Below are 26,883 nucleotides of genomic sequence, written 5' to 3'. Positions count from 1 at the left end.
TCCGTCCAAAAAACAAAAAACAAATTGTGCCGTCTGTTTTGCTTAATATGAGGACGTTTAAATGATTTATACTTTTACTTTTGATACTTACGTACACGTTTAGCAATTACATTTACCTTTGACACTTAAGTATATTTAAAACCAAATAATTTTAGACTTTTACTCAAGTAGTAATTTACTGGGTGACTTTCCCTTTCACTTGCGTCACCACCACTGCACACACACACACACACACACACACACACACACACACACACACACACACACACACACACACACACACACACACACACACACACACACACACGCAAAAAAAAAGCTTTTAGGAAGCGAGAGAGAAAGAGACACATCTACCAAAATACACCCTCTCTCACTGCCCACATCTCTCATATGTAGGCTCACTCCGATTTTTATTTTCCCACTCCATCCTGCTCTCTCTTTCTCGTTCACGCTCCCTCTCTCCATCTTTTACTAGAGTAACTCAGTGAGAGTACAGAGAGATCTATTCTCATCTTCTTTCCATAGCTCATCTCCTTTATACTCCTGCCATTGCTCTGCTAGAGAGATCTCTATACTTTAAACTGTTCTCAAATCAGTGATAATGCTCCAACGGCCTGCTGAGTCTCTGTGTGTCTGAGTTCTTTATCTGTTCCCAGACCTGTGTATGTGTCCAAGCACCATGCTGTGACTGTGGGCTTGGAAAGAAACTAAGTGGTATGCTCACACAACAATTCTCACAGCACCATGCCAGTCAACGAGCCTCATGCGGTGTCGTATCAAATCAGACTCCTTGTTACAAATACAAACCAGGCTACATGCAGCACAGCTGCTGATATTGATGAACTGCAATCAAACCAGATTGATCAGGAATTGATCAACATTCTGCTTCCCACAGGTGAGCAGGGAAGCAAACACAGTGTGTGTACTCTACCTACCTATAAAGACAGACAGTAGTATAGCCAGCAGACTGAGTGTGTGTACTCTACCTACCTATAAAGACAGACAGTAGTATAGCCAGCAGACTGAGTGTGTGTACTCTACCTATCTATAAAGACAGACAGTAGTATAGCCAACAGGCTGAGTGTGTGTACTCTACCTACCTATAAAGTAAGACAGTAGTATAGCCAGCAGGCTGAGTGTGTTTACTCTACCTACCTATAAAGACAGACAGTAGTATAGCCAGCAGGCTGAGTGTGTGTACTCTACCTACCTATAAAGACAGACAGTAGTATAGCCAGAAGGCTGAGTGTGTGTACTCTACCTACCTATAAAGACAGACAGTAGTATAGCCAGCAGGCTGAGTGTGTGTACTCTACCTACCTATAAAGTAAGACAGTAGTATAGCCAGCAGGCTGAGTGTGTGTACTCTACCTACCTATAAAGACAGACAGTAGTATAGCCAGCAGACTGAGTGTGTGTACTCTACCTACCTATAAAGACAGACAGTAGTATAGCCAGCAGGCTGAGTGTGTGTACTCTACCTACCTATAAAGTAAGACAGTAGTATAGCCAGCAGGCTGAGTGTGTGTACTCTACCTACCTATAAAGACAGACAGTAGTATAGCCAGCAGACTGAGTGTGTGTACTCTACCTACCTATAAAGACAGACAGTAGTATAGCCAGAAGGCTGAGTGTGTGTACTCTACCTACCTATAAAGTAAGACAGTAGTATAGCCAGCAGGCTGAGTGTGTTTACTCTACCTACCTATAAAGTAAGACAGTAGTATAGCCAGCAGGCTGAGTGTGTTTACTCTACCTACCTATAAAGTAAGACAGTAGTATAGCCAGCAGGCTGAGTGTGTTTACTCTACCTACCTATAAAGTAAGACAGTAGTATAGCCAGCAGGCTGAGTGTGTGTACTCTACCTACCTATAAAGTAAGACAGTAGTATAGCCAGCAGGCTGAGTGTGTGTACTCTACCTACCTATAAAGACAGACAGTAGTATAGCCAGCAGGCTGAGTGTGTTTACTCTACCTACCTATAAAGACAGACAGTAGTATAGCCAACAGGCTGAGTGTGTGTACTCTACCTACCTATAAAGACAGACAGTAGTATAGCCAGCAGACTGAGTGTGTGTACTCTACCTACCTATAAAGACAGACAGTAGTATAGCCAGCAGGCTGAGTGTGTTTACTCTACCTACCTATAAAGACAGACAGTAGTATAGCCAGCAGGCTGAGTGTGTGTACTCTACCTACCTATAAAGACAGACAGTAGTATAGCCAGCAGGCTGAGTGTGTGTACTCTACCTACCTATAAAGACAGACAGTAGTATAGCCAGCAGGCTGAGTGTGTGTACTCTACCTACCTATAAAGTAAGACAGTAGTATAGCCAGCAGGCTGAGTGTGTTTACTCTACCTACCTATAAAGTAAGACAGTAGTATAGCCAGCAGGCTGAGTGTGTGTACTCTACCTACCTATAGAGTAAGACAGTAGAATAGCCAGAAGGCTGAGTGTGTGTACTCTACCTACCTATAAAGTAAGACAGTAGTATAGCCAGAAGGCTGAGTGTGTGTACTCTACCTACCTATAAAGTAAGACAGTAGTATAGCCAGCAGGCTGAGTGTGTGTACTCTACCTACCTATAAAGACAGACAGTAGTATAGCCAGCTAGCCAGCAGGCTGAGTGTGTGTACTCTACCTACCTATAAAGACAGACAGTAGTATAGCCAGCAGGCTGAGTGTGTTTACTCTACCTACCTATAAAGACAGACAGTAGTATAGCCAGCAGGCTGAGTGTGTGTACTCTACCTACCTATAAAGACAGACAGAAGTATAGCCAGCAGGCTGAGTGTGTTTACTCTACCTACCTATAAAGTAAGACAGTAGTATAGCCAGCAGGCTGAGTGTGTGTACTCTACCTACCTATAAAGACAGACAGAAGTATAGCCAGCAGGCTGAGTGTGTTTACTCTACCTACCTATAAAGTAAGACAGTAGTATAGCCAGCAGGCTGGCTGTAGTAATGGCCGACACGGCAGCACATTTCCAGCTGCAGTACTTAGACGGCTTATTGAGCTTGAAGGCAGAGCGGGAGAAGGTGTTTCTGGGTAATAGGCGAGGGGGCGGAGAGTAGACAGTCCCAGAGGTCAGAGGGTAACCGGGAGAGGAGCTACTGAAGAGAGGGGTCGTCCCCGACGATGTCTTAAACAGGAAGTGCCTGAAGAGAGAGAGTAAGAAAAAAAGAGATGTTTGTTTTAGTTGGAAAGAAATTCTACACACAGAGGTTCAAAACACACAGTCAAAACACACACAGAGGTTCAAAACACACAGTCAAAACACACACAGAGGTTCAAAACACACAGTCAAAACACACACAGAGGTTCAAAACACACAGAGGTTCAAAACACACAGAGGTTCAAAACACACACAGAGGTTCAAAACACACAGTCAAAACACACACAGAGGTTCAAAACACACAGAGGTTCAAAACACACAGTCAAAACACACACAGAGGTTCAAAACACACACAGAGGTTCAAAACACACAGTCAAAACACACACAGAGGTTCAAAACACACAGTCAAAACACACACAGTCAAAACACACAGTCAAAACACACACAGTCAAAACACACACAGTCAAAACACACACAGTCAAAACACACACAGTCAAAACACACAGAGGTTCAAAACACACACAGTCAAAACACACACAGAGGTTCAAAACACACAGTCAAAACACACACAGTCAAAACACACACAGTCAAAACACACACAGTCAAAACACACAGAGGTTCAAAACACACACAGTCAAAACACACACAGAGGTTCAAAACACACAGTCAAAACACACACAGAGGTTCAAAACACACAGTCAAAACACACACAGTCAAAACACACACAGAGGTTCAAAACACACACAGTCAAAACACACACAGTCAAAACACACACAGTCAAAACACACACAGTCAAAACACACACAGTCAAAACACACACAGTCAAAACACAAATAAACCCCAGAGAAGCCAACTGGAGAGAGAGAAGTTGAGAATGGAGAGAAACAGAGAGATATGAGGTCAGAGACTGAGAGTGGAGAGAAACAGAGAGATATGAGGTCAGAGATTGAGAGTGGAGAGAAACAGAGAGATATGAGGTCAGAGACTGAGAGTGGAGAGAAACAGAGAGATATGAGGTCAGAGATTGAGAGTGGAGAGAAACAGAGAGATATGAGGTCAGAGACTGAGAGTGGAGAGAAACAGAGAGATATGAGGTCAGAGATTGAGAGTGGAGAGAAACAGAGAGATATGAGGTCAGAGACTGAGTGGAGAGAAACAGAGAGATATGAGGTCAGAGATTGAGAGTGGAGAGAAACAGAGAGATATGAGGTCAGAGACTGAGAGTGGAGAGAAACAGAGAGATATGAGGTCAGAGATTGAGAGTGGAGAGAAACATAGAGATATGAGGTCAGAGATTGAGAGTGGAGGGAAACAGCGAGCTATGAGGCCAGAGACTGAGAGTGGAGAGAAACAGAGAGATATGAGGCCAGAGATTGAGAGTCAATTGCTCACAGATGTGAAGGAAATACGCATGCACGCACGCACACACACACACACACACACACACACACAGACACACACACACACACACACACACACACACACACACACACACACACACACACACACACACACACACACACAGACACACACACACACACACACACGTCCCACTGGGCACACACTGGTTGAATCAACGTTGTTTCAATTAAATTACGTGGAACCAACGTGGAATAGATGTTGAACCGACGTCTGTGCTCAGTGGGGTGCCTTTCCCCAATTTCAGCTTTAAGGAAACTTTAATGACACCTTTCCAATGCGTTATTTTCTATATCCTTGGTCTGAGTAGAGTTCCTATTCTGACGGTAACAACTCAAGTTCTCTCTAAACCTACCTCTGTCCTCTTTACCCACCCTTGCTCTCTCTCTCTCATCCATCTCCCTCGCTCGCTCGCTCTCTCTTTCTCTCTCATCCATCTCCCTCGCTCTCTCTTTCTCTCTCTCATCCATCTCCCTCGCTCTCTCTCTCTCTCATCCATCTCCCTCCCTCGCTCTCTCTTTCTCTCTCATCCAACTCCCTCGCTCTCTCTTTCTCTCTCATCCATCTCCCTCGCTCTCTCTCTCATCCATCTCCCTCGCTCTCTCTCTCATCCATCTCCCTCGCTCTCTCTCACATCCATCTTCCTCGCTCTCTCTCTCTCTCTCTCATCCATCTCCCTCGCTCTCTGTTTCTCTCTCATCCATCTCCCTCGCTCTCTGTTTCTCTCTCATCCATCTCCCTCGCTCTCTCTTTCTCTCTCATCCATCTCCCTCGCTCTCTCTTTCTCTCTCATCCCTCTCCCTCGCTCTCTCTTTCTCTCTCACATCCATCTTCCTCGCTCTCTCTCTCTCTCATCCATCTCCCTCGCTCTCTCTTTCTCTCTCATCCATCTCCCTCGCTCTCTTTTTCTCTCTCATCCATCTCCCTCGCTCTCTTTCTCATCCATCTCCCTCGCTCTCTCTCTCTCTCTCACATCCATCTTCCTCGCTCTCTCTCTCTCTCTCTCTCTCATCCATCTCCCTCGCTCTCTCTCTCTCTCTCATCCATCTCCCTCGCTCTCTCTTTCTCTCGCATCCATCTCCCTCGCTCTCTCTTTCTCTCTCATCCATCTCCCTCGCTCTCTCTCTCTCTCATCCATCTCCCTCGCTCTCTCTTTCTCTCTCATCCATCTCCCTCGCTCTCTCTTTCTCTCTCATCCATCTCCCTCGCTCTCTCTCTCTCTCATCCATCTCCCTCGCTCTCTCTTTCTCTTGCATCCATCTCCCTCGCTCTCTCTTTCTCTCTCATCCATCTCCCTCGCTCTCTCTTTCTCTCGCATCCATCTCCCTCGCTCTCTCTTTCTCTCTCATCCATTTCCCTCGCTCTCTCTTTCTCTCACATCAATCTTCCTCACTCTCTCTTTCTCTCGCATCCATCTCCCTCGCTCTCTCTTTCTCTCTCATCCATCTCCCTCGCTCTCTCTTTCGCTCGTACCCATCTCCCTCACTCTCTCTTTCTCTCGCATCCATCTCCCTCACTCTCTCTTTCTCCCGCATCCATCTCCCTCCCTCGATCTCTCTTTCTCTCTCATCGATCTCCTTCGCTCTCTCTTTCTCTCGCATCCATCTCCCTCGCTCTCTCGTTCTCTCTCATTCATCTTCCTGGCTCTCTCTTTCTCTCGCATCCATCTCCCTCGCTCTCTCTTTCTCTCTCATCCATCTCCCTCGCTTTCTCTTTCTCTCACATCCATCTCCCTCGCTCTCTCTTTCTCCCGCATCCATCTCCCTCCCTCGATCTCTCTTTCTCTCTCATCGATCTCCCTCGCTCTCTCTTTCTCTCTCATCCATCTCCCTCTCTCTATCTTTCTCTCGCATCCATCTCCCTCACTCTCTCTTTCTCTCTCATCCATCTCCCTCGCTCTCTCTTTCTCTCTCATCCATCTCCCTCGCTCTCTCTTTCTCTCGCATCCATCTCCCTCGCTCTCTCTTTCTCTCGCATCCATCTCCCTCGCTCTCTCTTTCTCTCGCATCCATCTCCCTCACTCTCTCTTTCTCTCTCATCCATCTCCCTCGCTCTCTTTTTCTCTCGCATCCATCTCCCTCGCTCTCTCTTTCTCTCTCATCCATCTCCCCAGTGAGGTCAGAGCTAAGGGAACGGATCAGAGAAGGATTTTACCCATCATCCCCCACTCGAACTCTCCATTATCCTCTGCTAGCACCACACCTGCTGTTCACCTAGAATACCCTCCTCCTCTTCTCTGCTCTTTTCCTCATCTCCCCTTTCCTTCTCTACAGCAGCATCTGTTTCACTCGATCGTCCTCCTCTCCTCTCTAGCTTCCTTCCATCTCTCCTCTCCTTCTCTCTACCTTCCTTCCACCTCTCCTTCTCTACCTTCCTTCCATATCTCCATCTTCCTTCCATTCTCCTCTCCTTCTCTCTACTTTCCATATCTCCTCTCCTCTCTACCTTCCATCTCTCCTCTCCTTCTCTCTACCTTCCGTCCATCTCTCCTCTCCTTCTCTCTACATTCCTTCCATCTCTCCTTCTCTCACCTTCCTTCCATCTCTCCTCATCTTCTCTCTACCTTCCTTCCATCTCTCCTTCTCTCTACCTTCCGTCCATCTCTCCTCTCCTTCTCTCTACATTCATTCCATCTCTCCTTCTCTCACCTTCCTTCCATCTCTCCTCATCTTCTCTCTACCTTCCTTCCATCTCTCCTTCTCTCTACCTTCCTTCCATCTCTTCTTCTCTCTACCTTCTGTCCATCTCTCCTCTCCTTCTCTCTACATTCCTTCCATCTCTCCTTCTCTCTACCTTCTTCCATCTGTCCTTCTCTCTACCTTCCTTCCATCTCTCCTTCTCTCTACCTTCCATCTTGTCCATCCCTCCCATCTTTACCCATCATACTTTTCATCTGCCCACTCCTTCTCTCTTCTCTGGTTGATATCTCCTCTCCTCCTCTCCCCCTCTCATCTCCTCCTCTCCTCTCCTCATATATCCGTCTCCTCTCCTCCTCTCCCCATCTCCTCTCCTCCTCTCCCCATCTCCTCTCCTCCTCTCCCCTCCTCCTCTACTCATATCCCCCTCTCCTCTCCTCCTCTCCCCATCTCCTCTACTCCTTTCCCCCTCTCCTCTCCTCCTCTCCCCCTCTCCTCTCCTCCTCCCATCCCTATAGAGGTAGAGACAGAACTAAGACCAAACTGAGTAAAAATTACACAAAAAAACCTCAAGCACTCCCAAAACCTTCAACATGCGTCCTTTATCATGTACGCACGCACACACGCACACGCACACACACACACACACACGGACACACACACATGCACACACTTACTTTAGCTACAGTCCCCCAGGTGGTCTGACAGAACAAAGCCTTTGTGTTTGTGTGACAGATGAGACAGTCAGGGGTCAACACACTGCTGCAAAGCTGACTGCAGTGTGTGTGTGTGTGTGTGTGTGTTGGGGGGGGGGGGGGGGGGGGGGGGGCTGATCACCAACAATGATGAGACAGCCTATAGGGAGGAGGCCACAGACTTGGCTGTGTGAGGCCAGGATAACAACCTCTCCCTCAACGTAATCAAGACAAAGGAAATGATTGTGGACTACAGGAAAAGGAGGTCCGAGCACGTCCCCATTCTCATTGACGGGGCTGTAGTGGAGCAGGTTGAGAGCTTCAAATTCCTTGGTGTCCACATTACCAACAAACTAGATTGGTCCAAACACACCAAGACAGTCGTGAAGAGGGCACGACAAAACCTATTCCCCCTCAGGAAACTGAAAAGATTTGGCATGGGTCCTGAGATCCTCAAAAGGTTCTACAGCTGCAACATCCAGAGCATCCTGACTGGTTGCATCACCGCCTGGTATGGCAACTGCTCGGCCTCCGACCGCAAGGCACTACAGAAGGTAGTGTGTACGGCTCAGTACATCACTGGGGCCAAGCTTGCTGCCATCCAGGCCCTCTATACCAGGCGGTATCAGAGGGAGTCCCAAAAAATTGCCATGGACTCCAGCCACCTTAGACATCGACTGTTCTCTCTGCTACTGCACGGCAAGTGGTACCGGAGCGCCAGGTATAGGTACAACAGGTTTCTTAACAGCTTCTACCCCCAAGCTTCTACTCCTGTGACAGTTAGTCAGATGGCTACCCAGACTATTTGCATTGTCCCCACCCCAGCCCCATTATTACACTGCTGCTACTCACTGTATATTTTCTATGCATAGTCCCTTTACCTCTGCCTACAGTATATGTACATATTAACTCAAGTACCTCCTGTATATAGATAGCCTCACTACTGTTATTTTATTGTTGCTACTTAATTATTTTTAATTTTTACATTTTTACTAGTTATTTTAGATTGTTTTACTTCAGTTTATTTGAGTAAATATTTTAACACTTTTTTTCTTAAACTGCATTGTTGGTTAAGGGCTTGTAAGTAAGCATTTCACTGGTAGGTCTGTTGTATACGGCGCACGTGACAAATACAATTGGATGTCACTTCTTTCCCACCTCCTCCACCTCCTCCACCTCCTCCACCACCTCCACCTCCTCCACCTCCTCCACCACCTCCACCTCCTCCACCACCTCCACCTCCTCCACCACCTCCACCTCCTCCTCCACCACCTCCACCTCCTCCACCACCTCCACCTCCTCCACCTCCTCCACCTCCTCCACCTCCACCACCTCCACCACCTCCACCTCCTCCACCTCCTCCACCTCCTCCACCACCTCCACTACCTCCACCTCCTCCACCTCCTCCACCTCCTCCACCTCCTCCGCCTCCTCCACCTCTATCTGTCTCTGTTAGACGAACAGAAAAATAGAGAGAGAAAGTTGAAGCTATAATGCTCATTTGAACAGACGCTAATATACACACTGACAGTGGTGACTAAAAGCAAACTAATTACTGAGGGTTTTGGAGAGTGTGTGTGTGTCTATATATATATGTGTATAGATAGATAGATCAACTGATCGATAGAGAGATAGATAGATAGTGTACCTGACCATTGTGACTGACCACAAATTAAGAAAACCCTTGACTATGTACACTCAATTTTAAAACTTTTATGGGTGTAATGTTTGCTAATGTTCCCCTTGTTAATATACATTTTGTTTATTGTCTCTTCCATTTGCTTTGGCAATGTAAACATATGTTTCCCATGCCAATAAAGCCCTTTGAATTGAATTGATTTGAACTGAGAGAGAAACAGAGAAAGAGAGAGTGACAGATAGAGGGATACAGAGTGTTCCATTGGTTTAATTTCTATGTGAGCAGAATCCACTCCCAGTATTGTAAAGGAAGTGTTGTTGTCAATAGATGGGACCAATTATGAAGAGAAATTAAAAGCTTGAGCTCTACTCTGTCTGGCTAATTAATTAACATTGATTTATATTTATATAGACTGTCGTGTTGCTGCTGTGTGTCTCTGTGTGTGTATGAATAAGAGTTTTGACTTTCTGCTAATTACCCAGAATTCCCTCTGTCGTCTTGTTAATTGTCCAGCCCTCGTCAGTGGTTGCCAGGGTATCTGTGAACATATTTAGATTCCAGACATTCCTTCCTTCCCTCCCCTTTTCTCCCCCTCACCACTGGTTCTAAAATGAAACGAAGTAACCAACCAATGAAACCACAGGTAAAATCTCCACATTTATCTCCAGTCAGGCATGTGAATGGCTTTTTCTGCCATCTATCTCTCCCCTGTTATCTCCCAGAGCGGGGCAAGACAGAGACAGGGGTGTGGGGGAATATCCTGAGATGAGAGGCAGATTGGAGCTGGCATCAGCTGGCCGACAGGGTTTGCGGGACAGATTGGAAATCAAACTGTGTGAGAGCTGAACAGACACACACACACACACACACACACACACACACACACACACACACACACACACACACACACACACACACACACACACACACACACACACACACACACAGATTGGATATGGGACACAACAGTAACACATCCCCTCCTCTCAATCGCCCCTCCATACAATCTGTTTTCATCATCCCTCCATCTCTGCACCTTCCTGCCTTTCTCTCTCCATCTGTTATTTCTCTCTCTCTCTCTCTCTCTCTCTCTCTCTCTCTATCTCTCTCTCTCTCTCTCTCAATCTATTTTGAACACCTCTTTCTCTCAGTTTCTCTCTCAGTTTCTACCCCCTCTCTTGCGCTGTCATTATAGCCTTCGCTAAATCTCCTTCCTTCTCTCCTGTCTCTTTCTCCTGACTCTTTCTCCTTCCAAATGCGTTGCTCTGGGGTGTTCATGGAGATCAATCTACATCTCTCTTCCCTGTCAACCTGTGCAGATGATCCGCAATACACACCACACACACACAAACACACACACACACACACACACACACGGCTACAGTGTCATCTCTTAATGAGAGGGAGGATAGGTACTGGCAGCCGTCTGATGGTGTGACTGACAGCTCTGACTCTCTGGCTCTGTCTCCAGGAGCTCTAGCCAGTTCACCAACCCTCTCCTCTCCCCATGCCAAAACAAGAGGACCAGTCCTGGGGCCAGAGGGGGGGGGGGGGGGTTGGCAGGCCTGTCTGTCCCTGTGACAGGGCACACAGCCATACCCAGCCCCTACCACCTGAACCTAAACCGGCTGGGCTGGCAGGACAGACAGGAGAGTGTGTGTGTCCATCTGCAGAGACGTTCTCCCTAATTTAAAAGCTTCTGAGGGTGGTCTACTGTGTGAGTGTGTGTGTGTTACTTTATGTGTGTATGTGTGTGTGTGTGTCTGTTACTCTATGTGTGTGTGTGTGTGTGTGTGTGTGTGTGTGTGTGTGTGTGTGTGTGTGTGTGTGTGTGTGTGTGTGTGTGTCTGTGTGTGTGTGTGTGTGTGTGTGTGTGTGTGTCAGAGGAGGACCATCCTCCTCAGTGAAATGTCATAAAAATATAAGTAGTGAAATACTAAACATTTTATTCTTTTTAGATAAAATTATACTAAATATATTAATATGTCACCAAATAATTAATTAAAACACACTGATTTGCAATGAAGGTCTACAGTAACTTCAACAGCACTGTCTGGGCTAGCACCATGGTGTAGCCGGAGGACTGCTAGCTTCTGTCCTACTCTGGATACATTGACTTCAATACAAAACCTAGGAGCCCCGTAGGCCTCACCCCCTTCCATAGACTTACATGGTAATTATGACCACTTCCGGAGGACGTCCTCCAACCAATCAAAGCTTGCAGTATGAACTGACATGTTGTCCATCCAATCATAGGATTAGGATCGGATAATTAACCTAGTGTGTTGTATTGGGAGTGTGCCGCAGGGCATTATGGGGGGGGGGGGGGGGGGGGGGGGGGTTCTATGTGTTTAGAAGCTTGGTGAGTTGGTGACATTGGATAGAGATCAAAAAGTGATAGTTGAGCATTTTGGGATATATTTCAATTCAAATGAGTCTCCTCAAATTACTGGAGCTGGAGGAGATAGATTATACATTGTTTTCTTGGTTTTAGAACTTTATTTTTGTGTCCAGATAGTGCAATTCATTTCAATTTGCCTTGCTATATGCAGTAGCAAGTAGCAGTAGCTAGCTACCTACCAGCTCGAGTGTGCAGTTTTAGCCGCAAACACCACTGCAGATATTGGTGACTTTTGTTGAAGAACCCCTTTCTGGGGTACACAGAAAAGGTGTGAATTAAAACCGAAGGTCGACCGCTGCCTGAGATCAGTTTCATGAAGAAGGATGAAAAGGTGTGAATTAAAACCGAAGGTCGACCGCTGTCTGAGATCAGTTTCATGAAGAAGGATGAAAAGGTGAATTAAAACCGAAGGTCGACCGCTGTCTGAGATCAGTTTCATGAAGAAGGATGAAAAGGTGTGAATTAAAACCGAAGGTCGACCGCTGTCTGAGATCAGTTTCATGAAGAAGGATGAAAAGGTGTGAATTAAAACTGAAGGTCGACCGCTGCCTGAGATCAGTTTCATGAAGAAGATTGAAAAGGTGTGAATTAAAACCGAAGGTCGACCGCTGCCTGAGATCAGTTTCATGAAGAAGGATGAAAAGGTGTGAATTAAAACCGAAGGTCGACCGCTGCCTGAGATCAGTTTCATGAAGAAGGATGAAAAGGTGAGGGCATTTAATACCACCTGGTATTAAAAGAACAGCTGGTTAACAGGGAGCTTTTCATCAAGCCGCCTGTACTGCTGGCCTTGCCTGCTATTTGGAAAGTCTGAGCCTTGGTGGAAAAGTGGGTACAGTGACCCGAAGAACATCGATCGTTCAGCTAAATGGCAAAACAAAAGCAAGGAGCATGTAATTGCCCACATCAGATTCAAGCTTCTGGGAAAAAGCGGCATGGATCACGTCCAAGGTCTTCATATTCAAACTGTGCAACACAACGAGAAAGTCAGAAGAAACAGGGATATTCTCAAGCGGCTTATCAACACCATTGTTTTTTAATAAAGGACACGACTCATTACACAAATGTTGCAGCAGCCTAGACTACACCTAAACATTAGAGATCTGACATGCTGTACGGGATGAAAACGAGACTGTTTTTCAGTCTGATCAACTGTAGGCTACCAATAAGAGCAGATGCACACAGCCCATGCACCCTGTCCATATGTTCTGGGTAAACTAATTGGAAACCTTTTGTATTTATAGTCTATTTGTGTGCCAGGAGAAAATGTGAATGTGATCAAATTTGGATTACATTGAAAATGGGGCTGGCTAGGCTGCCTATACGTTTCAATGGAAAATGATGAACTGGAATGAATCAATCAACATAATAGTGATGACAGATGTGAGAACATGTTTTATAAGGTCTACAGTTGCATGGGCCTGCGTGATGCAAACATGCATAAAGCTCATCCCTGTGAGTTCAATTGTCTATCAGTTGTTGTTAATGTGTATGGGTAGAGGAAATCCCCCTCCTAATCTGGTCTAAATATAATTCATATGAACAAATATAAGGTAGCCCCCCCGCAGGGCCAGGAGGTTTAAACCATGTGACCTGATTAGGAAAGACTGGTCGCATCACAGCCCTTATAAAACATTTTTACAAATGATTAGTCACTATATCATTGTAGGGCCCAGAGTGTTCTCCTGGTTAGGTTAACAGATAAGGAAAAGCTCCCGGGCCCCAGGGACTACAAATTGCCCTCCTACTCTGGGACCTATTGTGCCACCAATCTGCTTGCATTTGTCAGATATGGTCAGGTATGTGGATGATCAGTGCGTTATTCAGGAACGTTTCTTGGGCTACTTTGATGTGTCAAGTGGGTGAGACGCACAGTCTGTGTTTGACTTCATGAAGAAACGTGTTGTTGCAGCTGTAATGGAATGTATCTGCTATTTGTATTTACAGCTCAGTCCCCTCCTGTTCGCTGATTAAGAGGTGATGACCACTCCATTACCATTGTCAACTCTCTCCTGACATGAACTGAAGCCACGTCTCATGTGTCCGCTCATCCACTGGCACATTGAATGTTTCCTCTCCAAGCTCTCTGAGTAGACCTGTCTATTTTCTCTCATTCCTGTATGTAGTCAATCACTTCCACAATCACATTATTACACATCAGTGATTTTACTCCTTGCTTGGACTAACCAACTAGTTATTTTGTCTAACTGTGTAGTGTGTTGCGTTATTGCTTTTTGTCTTCCCAGTAAAATACTTTCCTGCACTGAAGTCAAGCCTCTGAACACCTCAACTCATGCCTCATATCCTCATTCAATCACTGCTGTGATCCCTTCCCAACACTGTGTAAGTAGCCCTCTGATTCCCCATAATGTTGTACTATACATGTCTTCATTACATCCTTTAGGTTAAATCATTTCTCTTTGACGATTCTCTTTCGCGTCTCTGTGCGTTCCGCGCCTATACTCTGGGTCTCCCATCCTTCTCAATTCAAGTCACCAGCCTTCACTGGTATATGTGTGTGTGTGTGTGTGTGTTAGAGCGTTACTGCTCCACTTCTTGGCATTTCCTTGCTGTACATGTTACAGCATCAACTAATTCTACCACATGCCTGGGACCTGTACTAGTGAATTAGTGCTGATCAGACATCAATACCGCATGGTGCTCTCTCTCTGGGGAGCTGATCTGGGATCAGGATTAGAGAGGAGAAACACAACTACAGCAGAGAACAGAGAAGAGGGGAGGGGCAGCTCTTTGTCTCTGCAAGCAAGACCGGAGGAGACGGGTGTGTGAGCGGTGAGCTGCAGTACGCCTTCCTCTGAGGCTCTTTGTGTGTGTGTGTGTGTGTGTGTGTGTGTGTGTGTGTGTGTGTACTTAGTATTTCCAGTGCTAACACACCAAAGTATTGTACATATTGTAATTGAACCACAGCAGTCTTTGTGTTCAGCATGATAAGGATGAAGGTAATAAAATGAACATACGTTTCTCTCTCCAGCTTCGGTTCACACTGGGGACAGCACTGTATGTGGCAACGATATGGTGCTTCTGGCCTCAGCTAGTCAACATGTACCAGTATGAAGTAGAGATTTTATACACTCTGCTACTGGTCTCACCTGTAATTAAGTGCATTTAAGTATTGTGTCACTAGTCTCACCTGGTCTGCAGTGTGTATTCAGTGTGTTTAACTGGGACTAGTTTCTCACCTGGTCTGCAGTGTGTATTCAGTGTGTTTAACTGGGACTAGTTTCTCACCTGGTCTGCAGTGTGTATTCAGTGTGTTTAACTGGGACTAGTTTCTCACCTGGTCTGCAGTGTGTATTCAGTGTGTTTAACTGGGACTAGTTTCTCACCTGGTCTGCAGTGTGTATTCAGTGTGTTTAACTGGGACTAGTTTCTCACCTGGTCTGCAGTGTGTATTCAGTGTGTTTAACTGGGACTAGTTTCTCACCTGGTCTGCAGTGTGTATTCAGTGTGCTTAACTGGGACTAGTTTCTCACCTGGTTTCCAGTGGGACGTTACTATTCAGTACCCAGCTGTCCTGTAGCTGTACAGACTCTGGTGAGGTGGGCCCATCCCCTGGTACTGGAGGGGGGGCGTGGATGGGGTTCCTACCCCCTCTCAGGGTGTTCCTGTTCAGGCTGTTGGCTGAGGAGTGGTGGTGGTGGTGGGAAAGGGTCTGGTGGTTGTGAGGGGGAGGCAGGGGGGGTCGCAGGGTGGACCCACCGAGGTGGTTAGGAGCTCCTGGACAGAGAAAGGGAGAGAAAAAAACAAGATGGTTATTCAGAAAGACAGGAATGGCAAGAGAGAGAAGAGAAGAAATACCAGTAACATGTTATTTTACTGGTCTAGATGCTCTCCTTCCTTCACTCAAACAAAAATACAACGATTAAAAAGTAATTACATTATTTGAACTTTCTGGGCACAAATGATGAGCCTTGAAAAAAAATAATTGGAATGAAATGGAAATTTCAGCTGATGGAGAATGAATATCCTTGAGTTCTGAAATGGACCTGTTTTTGCTATGAAATATCATAATGACGGCATGGTTGTAGTCATCTGAACTGCAGGACTAAAACACCATGCTTTAATATCTCCCTGCAGTACACTTCTGAAGACTGGCAGTACTCTCCTTTATTTACATTATGTTACTCTCTGCCTGCTAACTCAAAGGTTCGCTATGTGTGTGTGTGTGTGTGTGTGTGTGTGTGTGTGTGTGTGTGCGCATGTGTGTGTGTGTGTGTGTGTGTGTGTGTGTGTGCGTGCGTGTGCGCATGTGTGTGTGTGTGTGTGAGCGTGTGTGTGTGTGTGCATGTGCATGTGTGTGTGTGTGTGTGTGTGTGTGTGTGTGTGTGTGTGTGTGTGTGTGTGTGTGTGTGTGTGTGTGTGGAGGAAGATGGGGTTTCATAGTCATGCACATAATTTCCAAAACATTGTATTTTTTTCCTCCTCCCGTCTCATCCCTCCGTTTCATTTCATCCCTTTTCATCAGTCCTTTTCCATCTATTTCTACACCCCTGTTAATGGCTGTGAACCTGTGATATATGCTACTATTTACATTTCAAACAGACAAACACACGACATCTGTATACATTCTTGTATTTACATTCACAAACCACACTGCCTTTCCCTCTCAAATCTACCCAAAGCTCCCTTTCCTTCGATTAATATTTTACAAAACAAATAGCCATTCAAATTCCACTGAATTATATATGGCACTTTCAATAGCAGAAGAAATTACAGTTTTTCAAAGCAAGCTTGGGGTTTCAAGTTTCCAAGTAGGCCGTGTCCTGATGGTTGTGGTTTAGTGTGGTTGAGTTACTCTCTGCTACCGCACGGCAAGCGGTACCGGAGCACCAAGTCTACGTCCAAAAGGCTTGTCAACAGCTTCCACCCCCAAGCCATAAGACTGCTGAACAGTTCATCAAATGGCCACCCAGACTATTTACATTGATCCCCTTTTTTTTACATTGCTGCTAGTCGCTGTTTATTATCTATGTCACTTTACCCCTACCTACATATACATGCTACCTCAATTACCTCAACTAACCTGTTTATTATCTATGTCACTTTACCCCTATCTACATATACATGCTACCTCAATTACCTCAACTAACCTGTTTATTATCTATGTCACTTTACCCCTACCTACATATACATGCTACCTCAATTACCTCAACTAACCCGTACCCCCGCACATAGACTCGGTACCGGTAATCCCTACAGTGAGGGAAAAAAGTATTTGATCCCCTGCTGATTTTGTACGTTTGCCCACTGACAAAGAAATTAGTCTATAATTTTAATGGTAGGTTTATTTGAACAGTGAGAGACAGAATAACAAGAAAAAAATCCAGAAAAACGCATGTCAAAAATGTTATAAATTGATTTGCATTTTAATGAGGGAAATAACTATTTGACCCTCTCTCAATCAGAAAGATTTCTGGCTCCCAGGTGTCTTTTATACAGGTAACGAGCTGAGATTAGGAGCAGACTCTTAAAGGGAGTGCTACTAATCTCAGCTTGTTACCTATATAAAAGACACCTGTCCACATAAGCAATCAATCAGATTCCAAACTCTCCACGGTGGACAAGACCAAAGAGCTCTCCAAGGATGTCAGGGACAAGATTGTAGACCTACACAAGGCTGGAATGGGCTACAAGACCATCGCCAAGCAGCTTGGTGAGAAGGTGACAACAGTTGGAAGAAACACAAAATAACTGTCAATCGGCCTGGGGCTCCATGCAAGATCTCACCTCATGGAGTTGCAATGATCATGAGAACGGTGAAGAATCAGCCCAGAACTACACGGGAGGATCTCAAGGCAGCTGGGACCATAGTCACCAAGAAAACAATTGGTAACACAATACACCGTGAAGGACTGAAATCCTGCAGCGCCCGCAAGGTCCCCCTGCTCAAGAAAGCACATATACATGCCCGTCTGAAGTTTGCCAATGAACATCTGAATGATTCAGAGGACAACTGGGTGAAAGTGTTGTGGTCGGAGGAGACCAAAATGGAGATCTTTGGCATCAACTCAACTCGCCGTGTTTGGAGGAGGAGGAATGCTGCCTATGACCCCAAGAACACCATCCCCACCGTCAAACATGGAGGTGGAAACATTATGCTTTGGGGGTGTTTTTCTGCTAAGGGTACAGGACAACTTCACCGCATCAAAGGGACGATGGACGGGGCCATGTACCGTCAAATCTTGGGTGAGAACCTCCTTCACTCAGCCAGGGCATTGAAAATGGGTCATGGATGGGTATTCCAAAATGACAATGACCCAAAACACACGGCCAAGGCAACAAAGGAGTGGCTCAAGAAGAAGCACATTAATGTCCTGGAGTAGCCTAGCCAGTCTCCAGACCTTAATCCCATAGAAAATCTGTGGAGGGAGCTGAAGGTTCGAGTTGCCAAACGTCAGCCTCAAAACCTTAATTAATGACTTGGAGAAGATCTGCAAAGAGGAGTGGGACAAAATCCCTCCTGAGATGTGTGCAAACCTGGTGGCCAACTACAATAAACGTCTGACCTCTGTGATTGCCAACAAGGGTTTTGCCACCAAGTACTAAGTCATGTTTTGCAGAGGGGTCAAATACTTATTTCCCTCATTAAAATGCAAATCAATTTATAACATTTTTGACTTGACATTTTTCTTGTTATTCTGTCTCTCACTGTTCAAATAAACCTACCATTAAAATTATAGACTGATAATTTCTTTGTCAGTGGGCAAACGTACAAAATCAGCAGGGTATCAAATACTTTTTTCTCTCACTGTATACATAGCCTCGTTATTGTTATTTTATTGTGTAATTTTTTTTACTTCAGTTAATTTAGCAAATAATTTCTTACTCTGCATTGTTGGTTAATGGCATTTAAGTAAGCATTTCACAGTAAGATCTACCGCTTGTTGTGGATACCGCTTGTTGTGCGGTAGCAGAGAGAACAGTCTACGACTAGGGTGGCTGGAGTCTTCGACAATTTTTAGGCCTTTCTCTGACACCACCTGCCATATAGGTCCTGGATGGCAGGAAGCTTGGCCCCAGTGATGTACTGGGCCGTATTCTACAGTGATGCTAGCCTGTTAGTCTGCTAGAGAGCTAGACCAAAGCATTATTTATACAGCAACGCTAGCCTGTTAGGCTGCTAGAGAGCTAGACCAAAGCATTATTTATACAGCAACGCTAGCCTGTTAGTCTGCTAGAGAGCTAGACCAAAGCATTATTTATACAGCAACGCTAGCCTGTTAGTCTGCTAGAGAGCTAGACCAAAGCATTATTTATACAGCGATGCTAGCCTGTTAGTCTGCTGGAGAGCTACAACAAAGCATTAGGCTGGGGTACATATGCAGACACCAGCAAAATGAGGCAGGGGCTCTTCATGGCACATTAACTTCGCATTGTACGTGTGTGTGTGTGTGTGTGACAAAGTGTCTTTGTCTGTGTACGTGTGTGTACGTGTGTGTGTTAGGCCCATGGCAGTAATAACCATAGGAAGCTGTTTGTTTTCCAGGCTCTGGAAGGGAACACTGTTTATTGACATTTTCTCTGGTTCAACACAATGAGTCGCCTGGCGGGGTGTGTGTGTGTGTGTGTGTGTGTGTGTGTGTGTGTGTGTGTGTGAAGGCTAAAAGCTCTAGTTCAGCAGTTTAAAATAAATCAGCATAGAGCAAAACTCAGTGTTCTCTCTCTCACTCTCTCCCTCTGTCTCTCTCTAGTTCTCTCTTTCTCTCTTTCTTCCTTCTGTTGTAAATGTTCAGCTTCTGAGGGAGGTAACTGGTTAACTCCCACTAATCTCCACAGAAATGCCTGCACACTTGCTTTGTCACAACAACAGTGATTAAACATTCATCCCAGCAGAGAAATTAAGTTGTGTATTCCCTTCCTGGCAAGTAGCTAGTGACCCTCTCGCTAAAAATAGATAGCGCTCCTTATGCATAATGAATGGGCCGCAGAGCCACAGCGCTAACGCTAGCTCTTTCTAGGAGCGATCAGACGCGCTCTATTTGGCCTGAGAATCTTCTATCTCTCTGAGAATGTGTGTCTGAGAACGTTCGGAGCAGGTGCTCTGAGCCAGACCCAATTCCAAACCCTGAACCACATTTGGTTTTCCATTTCCACTTGCTAAACAGAAATACAAGTGTATAAATTCATGTGTGTGTTCTTGTGTGTGTGTGTGTGTGTAACCATGAGCATGTTTGTGTGTGTGTCATGTAGAGTGGACGCTGAGCAGGAAATTAGAATGGCCAAGCCATGCAGAAACTAACAACAGAGATAATCCCCAGGAAGTCACACACTGTGTGTGTGTGTGTGTGTGTGTGTGTGTGTGTGTCTGTCTGTCTGTCTGTCTGTCTGTCTGTCTGTCTGTCTGTCTGTCTGTCTGTCTGTCTGTCTGTCTGTCTGTCTGTCTGTCTGTCTGTCTGTGTGTCTGTGTTTGTGTGAGGGAGAGAGTGTTTGTGTGTGTGCTTCTGTGTGATTATGCTTGTTTGTGTCTACGGTCGCTGGTGTGTGTGTGTGTACCAGAGGCTGGTGGGAGGAGCTATAGGAGAACAGGCTCATTATGGAATGGAATAAATACCATTTGAGCCTGTAACCTATAGCTCCTCCCACCAGCCTCCTCTGGTGTGTACATATGCTGTGTGTCTATCTCTCTTCCCCAAGCTCTCTGTTATGGCTTGGTTTTTTTCTCTGACATGCAGTCAACTGTGGGAACTTATACAGACAGGTGTGTGCCATTCGAAACAATGTCCAATCAATTGCATTTACCACAGGTGGACTCCAATCAAGTTGAAGAAGTATCTCAAGGATGATCAATGGAAACAGGATGCACCTGAGCTCAATTTCAAGTCTCAGAGCAAAGGATTATTTTTAGTATTTTCTACATTGTAGAATAATAGTGAAGATATCAAAACTATTAAATAACACATATGGAATCATCATAGTAACCAAAAAAGTGTTAAACAAATCTAAATATATTATATATTTGAGATATTTCAAAGTAGACACCCTTTGCCTTGATGGCAGCTTTGCACACTCTTGGCATTCTCTCAACCAGCTTCACCTTGAATGCTTTTCCATGCTTTTCCAACAGTCTTTCTCTAAAGAGTTCCCACATATGCTAAGCACTTGTTGGCTGTTTTTCCTTCACTCTGCAGTCCAACTCATCTCAAACAATCTCAATTGGGTGATTTTGGAGGCCAGATCATCTAATGCAGCACTCCATCACTCTCATTCTTGGTCAAATAGCCTTTACACAGCCTGGAGGTGTGTTGGGTCATTGTCCTGTTGAAAAACAAATGATAGTCCCACTAAGCGCAAACCAGATGGGATGGTGTATCACTACAGAATACTGTGGTAGCCATGCTGGTTAAGTGTGCATTGAATTCTAAATAAATCTCTGACAGTGTCACCAGCAAAGCACCCCCACACCATCACACCTCCTCCTCCATGCTTCACGGTGGGAACCACACATTTGAAGATCATCCATTCATCTACTCTGCATCTAACAAAGACACGGCGGTTGGAACCAAAAATCCAAAATTTTGACTCATCAGACCAAAGGACAGATTTCCACTGGTCTAATGTCCATTGCTCGTGTTTCTTGGCCCAAGCAAGTATCTTTTTCTTATTGGTGTTCTTTAGTAGTGATTTCTTTGCAGCAATTCGGCCATAAAGGCCTGATTCACGCAGTCACCTCTGATTAGTTGATGTTAAGATGTGTCTAATAGTTTAACTCTGTGAAGCATTTATTTGGGCTGCAATTTCTGAGGCTGGCAACGCTAATGAACATATTCTCTGCAGCAGAGGTAACTCTGGGTCTTCCTGTTCTGTGGCAGTCCTCGTGACAGACAGTTTCATCATAGCGCTTGAAGCAACTTTCAAAGTTATTGACATTTTCTGTATTGACTGACCTTCAAGTCATAAAGTAATGATGGACTGTTGTTTCTCTTTGCTTATTTGAGCTGTTCTTGACATAATATGGACTTGGTCTTTTACCAAATAGGGCTATCTTGTCTCAACAAAACTGATTGGATCAAATGCAATGAGGAAATCATTTCCACAAATGAACTTTTAACAAGGCACACCTATTAATTGAAGTGCATTTCAGGTGACTACCTCATGAAGCTGGTTGAGAGAATTCCAAGATTCTCAAATATAAAATAGATTTTGATTTGTTTAACACTTTTTTGGTTACTACATGATTCCATATGTGTTATTTCATAGTTGTGATGGCTTCACTATTATTCTACAATGTAGAAAATAGTAAAAATAAAGAAAAACCCTTGAATCAGTAGGTGTGTCAAAAACTTTTGACTGGTACTGTATTTCAGTTTATATATTTTTTTACTAAATCTGCTAAAATTTCTAAAACCCTCTTTTCACGTTGTCATTATGTGGTATTGTGTGTAGATTGATGAGGAAAAAAAGGGAAGGAGTCTGAATACTTTCCCGAATGCACCATGTGTGTGTGTGTGTGTGTGTGTGTGTGTGTGTGTGTGTGTGTGTGTGTGTGTGTGTGTGTGTGTGTGTGTGTGTGTGTGTCAGTCCCAGCGTATTTCTTCTCCAGCAATATAGTCAGGTAGGTAATTAATGTATCTGTAACTCCTCCATAGTGGTTGATGTGTCTCTCCACCAGTGTAAGGTAGGTAACTCCTCCATAGTGATTGATGTATCTCTCCACCAGTGTAAGGTAGGTAACTCCTCCATAGTGATTGATGTTTCCAAGCTCTGTCCCAGCTCAGCCATTAGCTGTGTGATGTTACATCACGTTAAAAGGCAGCTAATCAGGTTGCTGTTGAACCTGGGACCCCCAGTCTGTTCTAATGATGATTTATACTGCATCCCAGTCACACCATAACTACATTAAATACAGATTGTATTCCAACACAAATTCCATTAAGACTGTTCTCTATCCCCTCTTCCCTGAGTCAGTTTGCTAAATATATCTGGCTGATTACATTGTGTGTGTGTGTTTGAGAGAGAGAGAGAGAGAGAGAGACAGAGAGAGAGAGAGAGAGAGAGAGAGAGAGAGAGAGAGAGAGAGAGAGAGAGAGAGAGAGAGGGAGAGAGAGAGTGTGTGTGAGTGTGTGTGTGTGTAGATCTATAGAGAATGAGATGGAGAGGGTAATTGCTGAGGATGGATGGATGTGTGTTGTGAAGACCAGACTCAACATGTCGAGAGCTGCTGTGTGTGTGAGTATGTGTTTGTGTGTGTGTGTGTGTATTTGTGTGTGTGTGGACGGGGGGGGGGGGGGGGGGGGGGGTGTAATTTACGAGATGTGTGTGAGTAATGCACTCTGTGTGCATTGGCATGTTTGTCAAGGTTTGGATGATGATACAAAGATACAAAGATACAAAGATCACAACTTTGTTTTCAATTCAATTCAAGGAGCTGGCATTATTGGAGCTGGCAATACTGGCTGGCATTCAAGGAGCTGGCAATACTGGCTGGCATTCAAGGAACTGGCATTATTGGAGCTGGCAATACTGGCTGGCATTCAAGGAGCTGGCATTATTGGAATGGGAAACATATGTTACATTGCCAAAGCAAGTGAAGTAGATCATAAACAAAACAGTTAGATAAACAATTAACACTGAGTCTGTACATAGTCAAAGCTTTCCAAACTGTTGAATCTAGGGGTCATTTTTTTGGGGAGGAAAAATTACGTTCCCAAAGTAAGTGGGCTATTTCTAAGGCCCAGAATCTAGAATATGCATATAATTGACAGCTTAGGATAGAAAACACTCTAAAGTTTCCAAAACTGTAAAGATATTGTCTGTGAGTATAACAGAACTGATATTGCAGGCAAAAGAATGAAAAAAATCCAATCAGGAACGCAGCAGTTTCTAAATAAGAGTCCCTTCCTATGCTTCCCTATTGAGCAGTGAATGAGATATCAACGAGATTCCTTTTTCTATGGCTTCCTTAATGTGTAGTATCACAATACATAGTTTCAGGCTTTTATTTTGAAAAATGAGCCTGAACGACAACATTGCGTCAGTGTCCACCTGATGGCTCTTTGTGTATTTCTCGCGCAAAAGACAGCGGTAGCCATTTTTCCACCCGGTCTTACTGAAAAAAGCTCTGTCCCGGTTGATATATTATCGATTAGATATTTTAAAAACACCTTGAGGATTGATTATAAACAACGTTTGCCATGTTTCTGTCGATATTATGGAGCTAATTTGTTGTCGTGACCGCAATTTCCGGTCGTTTTCTCAGCCAAAGGTGAAGAACTAACGGAGCTATTTTTGGCTATAAAAATAATTTTTCTGGAAAAAAGGAACATTTGCTATCTAACTGGGAGTCTCGTGAGTGAAAACATCCGAAGCTCATCAAAGGTAAACTATTTAATTTGGTTGCTTTTCTGATTTTCGTGACCAGAATGCCTGCTGCTAGCTAGGCATAATGCTATGCTAGGCTATCGATAAACTTACACAAATGCTTGTCTTGCTTTGGCTGTAAAGCATATTTTCAAAATCTGAGATGACAGGGTGATTAACAAAAGGCTAAGCTGTGTTTGAATATATTTCACTTGTGATTTCATGAATATGAATATTTTCTAGTAAGATTTTTTGTTATGCTACTTAGTGTCAGTTGATGACAATTCTCCCGGATCCGGGATGGGTAGTTACAAGAAGTTCATGTTGGGTCTGTCACAGTTCTCTCTCACAGAACCTCTTTCTCTCACACAGGAAGGGACGGAGAGAGACGAGGGAGGGAGGGAGGGAGGGAAGGAGTGAGGAAGAGAGGGAGGGAGAGAGGGAGAGGGAAGGAGAGAGGGAGAGGGAAGGAGTGAGGGAGAGAGGGAGGGAAGGAGTAAGGGAGAGGGAAGGAGTGAGGGAGAGAGAGAGAGAGAGAGGGAAGGAGTGAGGGAGAGAGGGAGGGCAGGAGTAAGGGAGAGAGGGAGAGAGTAAGGGAGTGGGGGGGGGGGGAGGAGGGAGGGAGAGAGAGAGGGAGGGAGTGAGAGAGAGAGGGAAGGAGTGAGGGAGGGAGGGAGGGAGGGAGGGAGAGAGAGAGGGAGAGAGGGAGGGAGAGAGAGAGGGAGAGAAGGAGTGAGGGAGAGAGTGAGGGAGGGAAGGAGTGAGGGAGAGAGGGAGGGAGGGAAGGAGTCAGGGAGAGAGGGAGGGAGGGAGAGAGAGAAGGAGGTAGGGAGACAGTGAGAGAGAGAGGGAAGGAGTGAGAGAGAGAGGGGGGAGAGGGGGAGGGAAGGAGGGAGGGAGGGAGAGAGTGAGAGAGAGGGAGGGAGAGAGAGGGAGGGAGAGAGAGATGGAGAGAAGGAGTGAGGGAGAGAGGGAGGGAAGGAGTGAGGGAGAGAGGGAGGGAGAGAGAGAGAGAGAGAGAGGGGGGGTAGGAATAGAGGGAGAGAGAGAGAAAATTGATGAAGGGATGGAATGTTGGAAGTGATTGACAGCTGTCTTACCGGAGGAGGGGGGTTGGTGTCTGAGCAGGTATGAGTCATTGTGGGGGCGGGGCTCCAGGCGGGAGTGGGAGGAATTATTCTCCAGCAGGGGCACCTGGCACTCCCTGAATGATGGAGAGGATGAGGAGGAGGAGGAGGGGCATAGGGATGAAGAGGGAGGGGCAGAGGGGGGGAGGAGGGAGGAGGTAGGGGGGATGGTGCGACCTGGAGGATGAAGAAAAGAGAAGGGGAAGGAGGGAAGAAGGGAAGGTGGGAAGGAGGGAGAGAGGGTTAGACATACTGATGGACTGATGATCGACAGAGGAACACTAAAAAGAGGCACACACACCACACACTAAATGTGGTTTGATGAGTTTGTGGTCTTCATGACTGAAGGTCACATCTTTCTTGGTACCCAGCTGTGTCCACCTCAGCACACACACACACACACACACACACACACACACACACACACACACACACACACACACACACACACACACACACACACACACACACACACACACACACTCACTCTTTGGACACATTGAGACTGGTCCTTTACGCTAGAGAGACAGGAGATATGACACATTGAGACTGGTCCTTTACACTAGAGAGAGAGACAGGAGATATGACACATTGAGACTGGTCCTTTACACTAGAGAGAGGGACAGGAGACATGACACATTGAGACTGGTCCTTTACACTAGAGAGAGAGGGACAGGAGATATGACACATTGAGACTGGTCCTTTACACTAGAGAGAGGGACAGGAGATATGACACATTGAGGCTGGTCCTTTACACTAGAGAGAGAGACAGGAGACATGACACATTGAGGCTGGTCCTTTACACTAGAGAGAGAGGGACAGGAGACATGACACATTGAGACTGGTCCTTTACACTAGAGAGAGGGACAGGAGACATGACACATTGAGACTGGTCCTTTACACTAGAGAGAGAGACAGGACATATGACACATTGAGGCTGGTCCTTTACACTAGAGAGAGGGACAGGAGACATGACACATTGAGACTGGTCCTTTACACTAGAGAGAGGGACAGGAGATATGACACATTGAGGCTGGTCCTTTACGCTAGAGAGAGAGACAGGAGACATGACACATTGAGGCTGGTCCTTTACACTAGAGAGAGAGAGACAGGAGACATGACACATTGAGACTGGTCCGTTACACTAGAGAGCGAGACAGGAGATAGGACACATTGAGACTGGTCCTTTACACTAGAGAGAGGGACAGGAGATATGACACATTGAGGCTGGTCCTTTACACTAGAGAGAGAGACAGGAGATAGGACACATTGAGACTGGTCCTTTACACTAGAGAGAGGGACAGGAGATATGACACATTGAGACTGGTCCTTTACACTAGAGAGAGGGACAGGAGATAGGACACATTGAGACTGGTCCTTTACACTAGAGAGAGGGACAGGAGATAGGACACATTGAGACTGGTCCTTTACACTAGAGAGAGAGACAGGAGATAGGACACATTGAGACTGGTCCTTTACACTAGAGAGAGGGACAGGAGATATGACACATTGAGACTGGTCCTTTACAC

The 26,883-nt window shown here is 45.3% G+C and overlaps 1 protein-coding gene across 1 annotated transcript in view; it reads right to left on the bottom strand.

Annotated features, from left to right (window-relative positions):
* The window catches only part of LOC110504380 (teneurin-2), a 257,663-nt gene that overhangs the window by 126,694 nt on the left and 104,086 nt on the right, over nt 1-26,883 (bottom strand). The window contains exons 6-8 of the mRNA XM_036943640.1: nt 25,328-25,431; nt 15,404-15,647; nt 2,924-3,162 (exon numbers count right to left, since the gene is read on the bottom strand). Of these exons, the coding sequence (XP_036799535.1) occupies nt 2,924-3,162; nt 15,404-15,647; nt 25,328-25,431 (587 nt within the window). The remainder of the gene's footprint in view (nt 1-2,923; nt 3,163-15,403; nt 15,648-25,327; nt 25,432-26,883) is intronic.

Source organism: Oncorhynchus mykiss, chromosome 14 (assembly GCF_013265735.2).
Source record: "Oncorhynchus mykiss isolate Arlee chromosome 14, USDA_OmykA_1.1, whole genome shotgun sequence".
Classification (NCBI taxonomy): Eukaryota; Metazoa; Chordata; class Actinopteri; order Salmoniformes; family Salmonidae; genus Oncorhynchus; species Oncorhynchus mykiss.
Note: the sequence above shows the minus strand (reverse complement) of the source record. Positions and strands in the feature narration are given on the sequence as shown.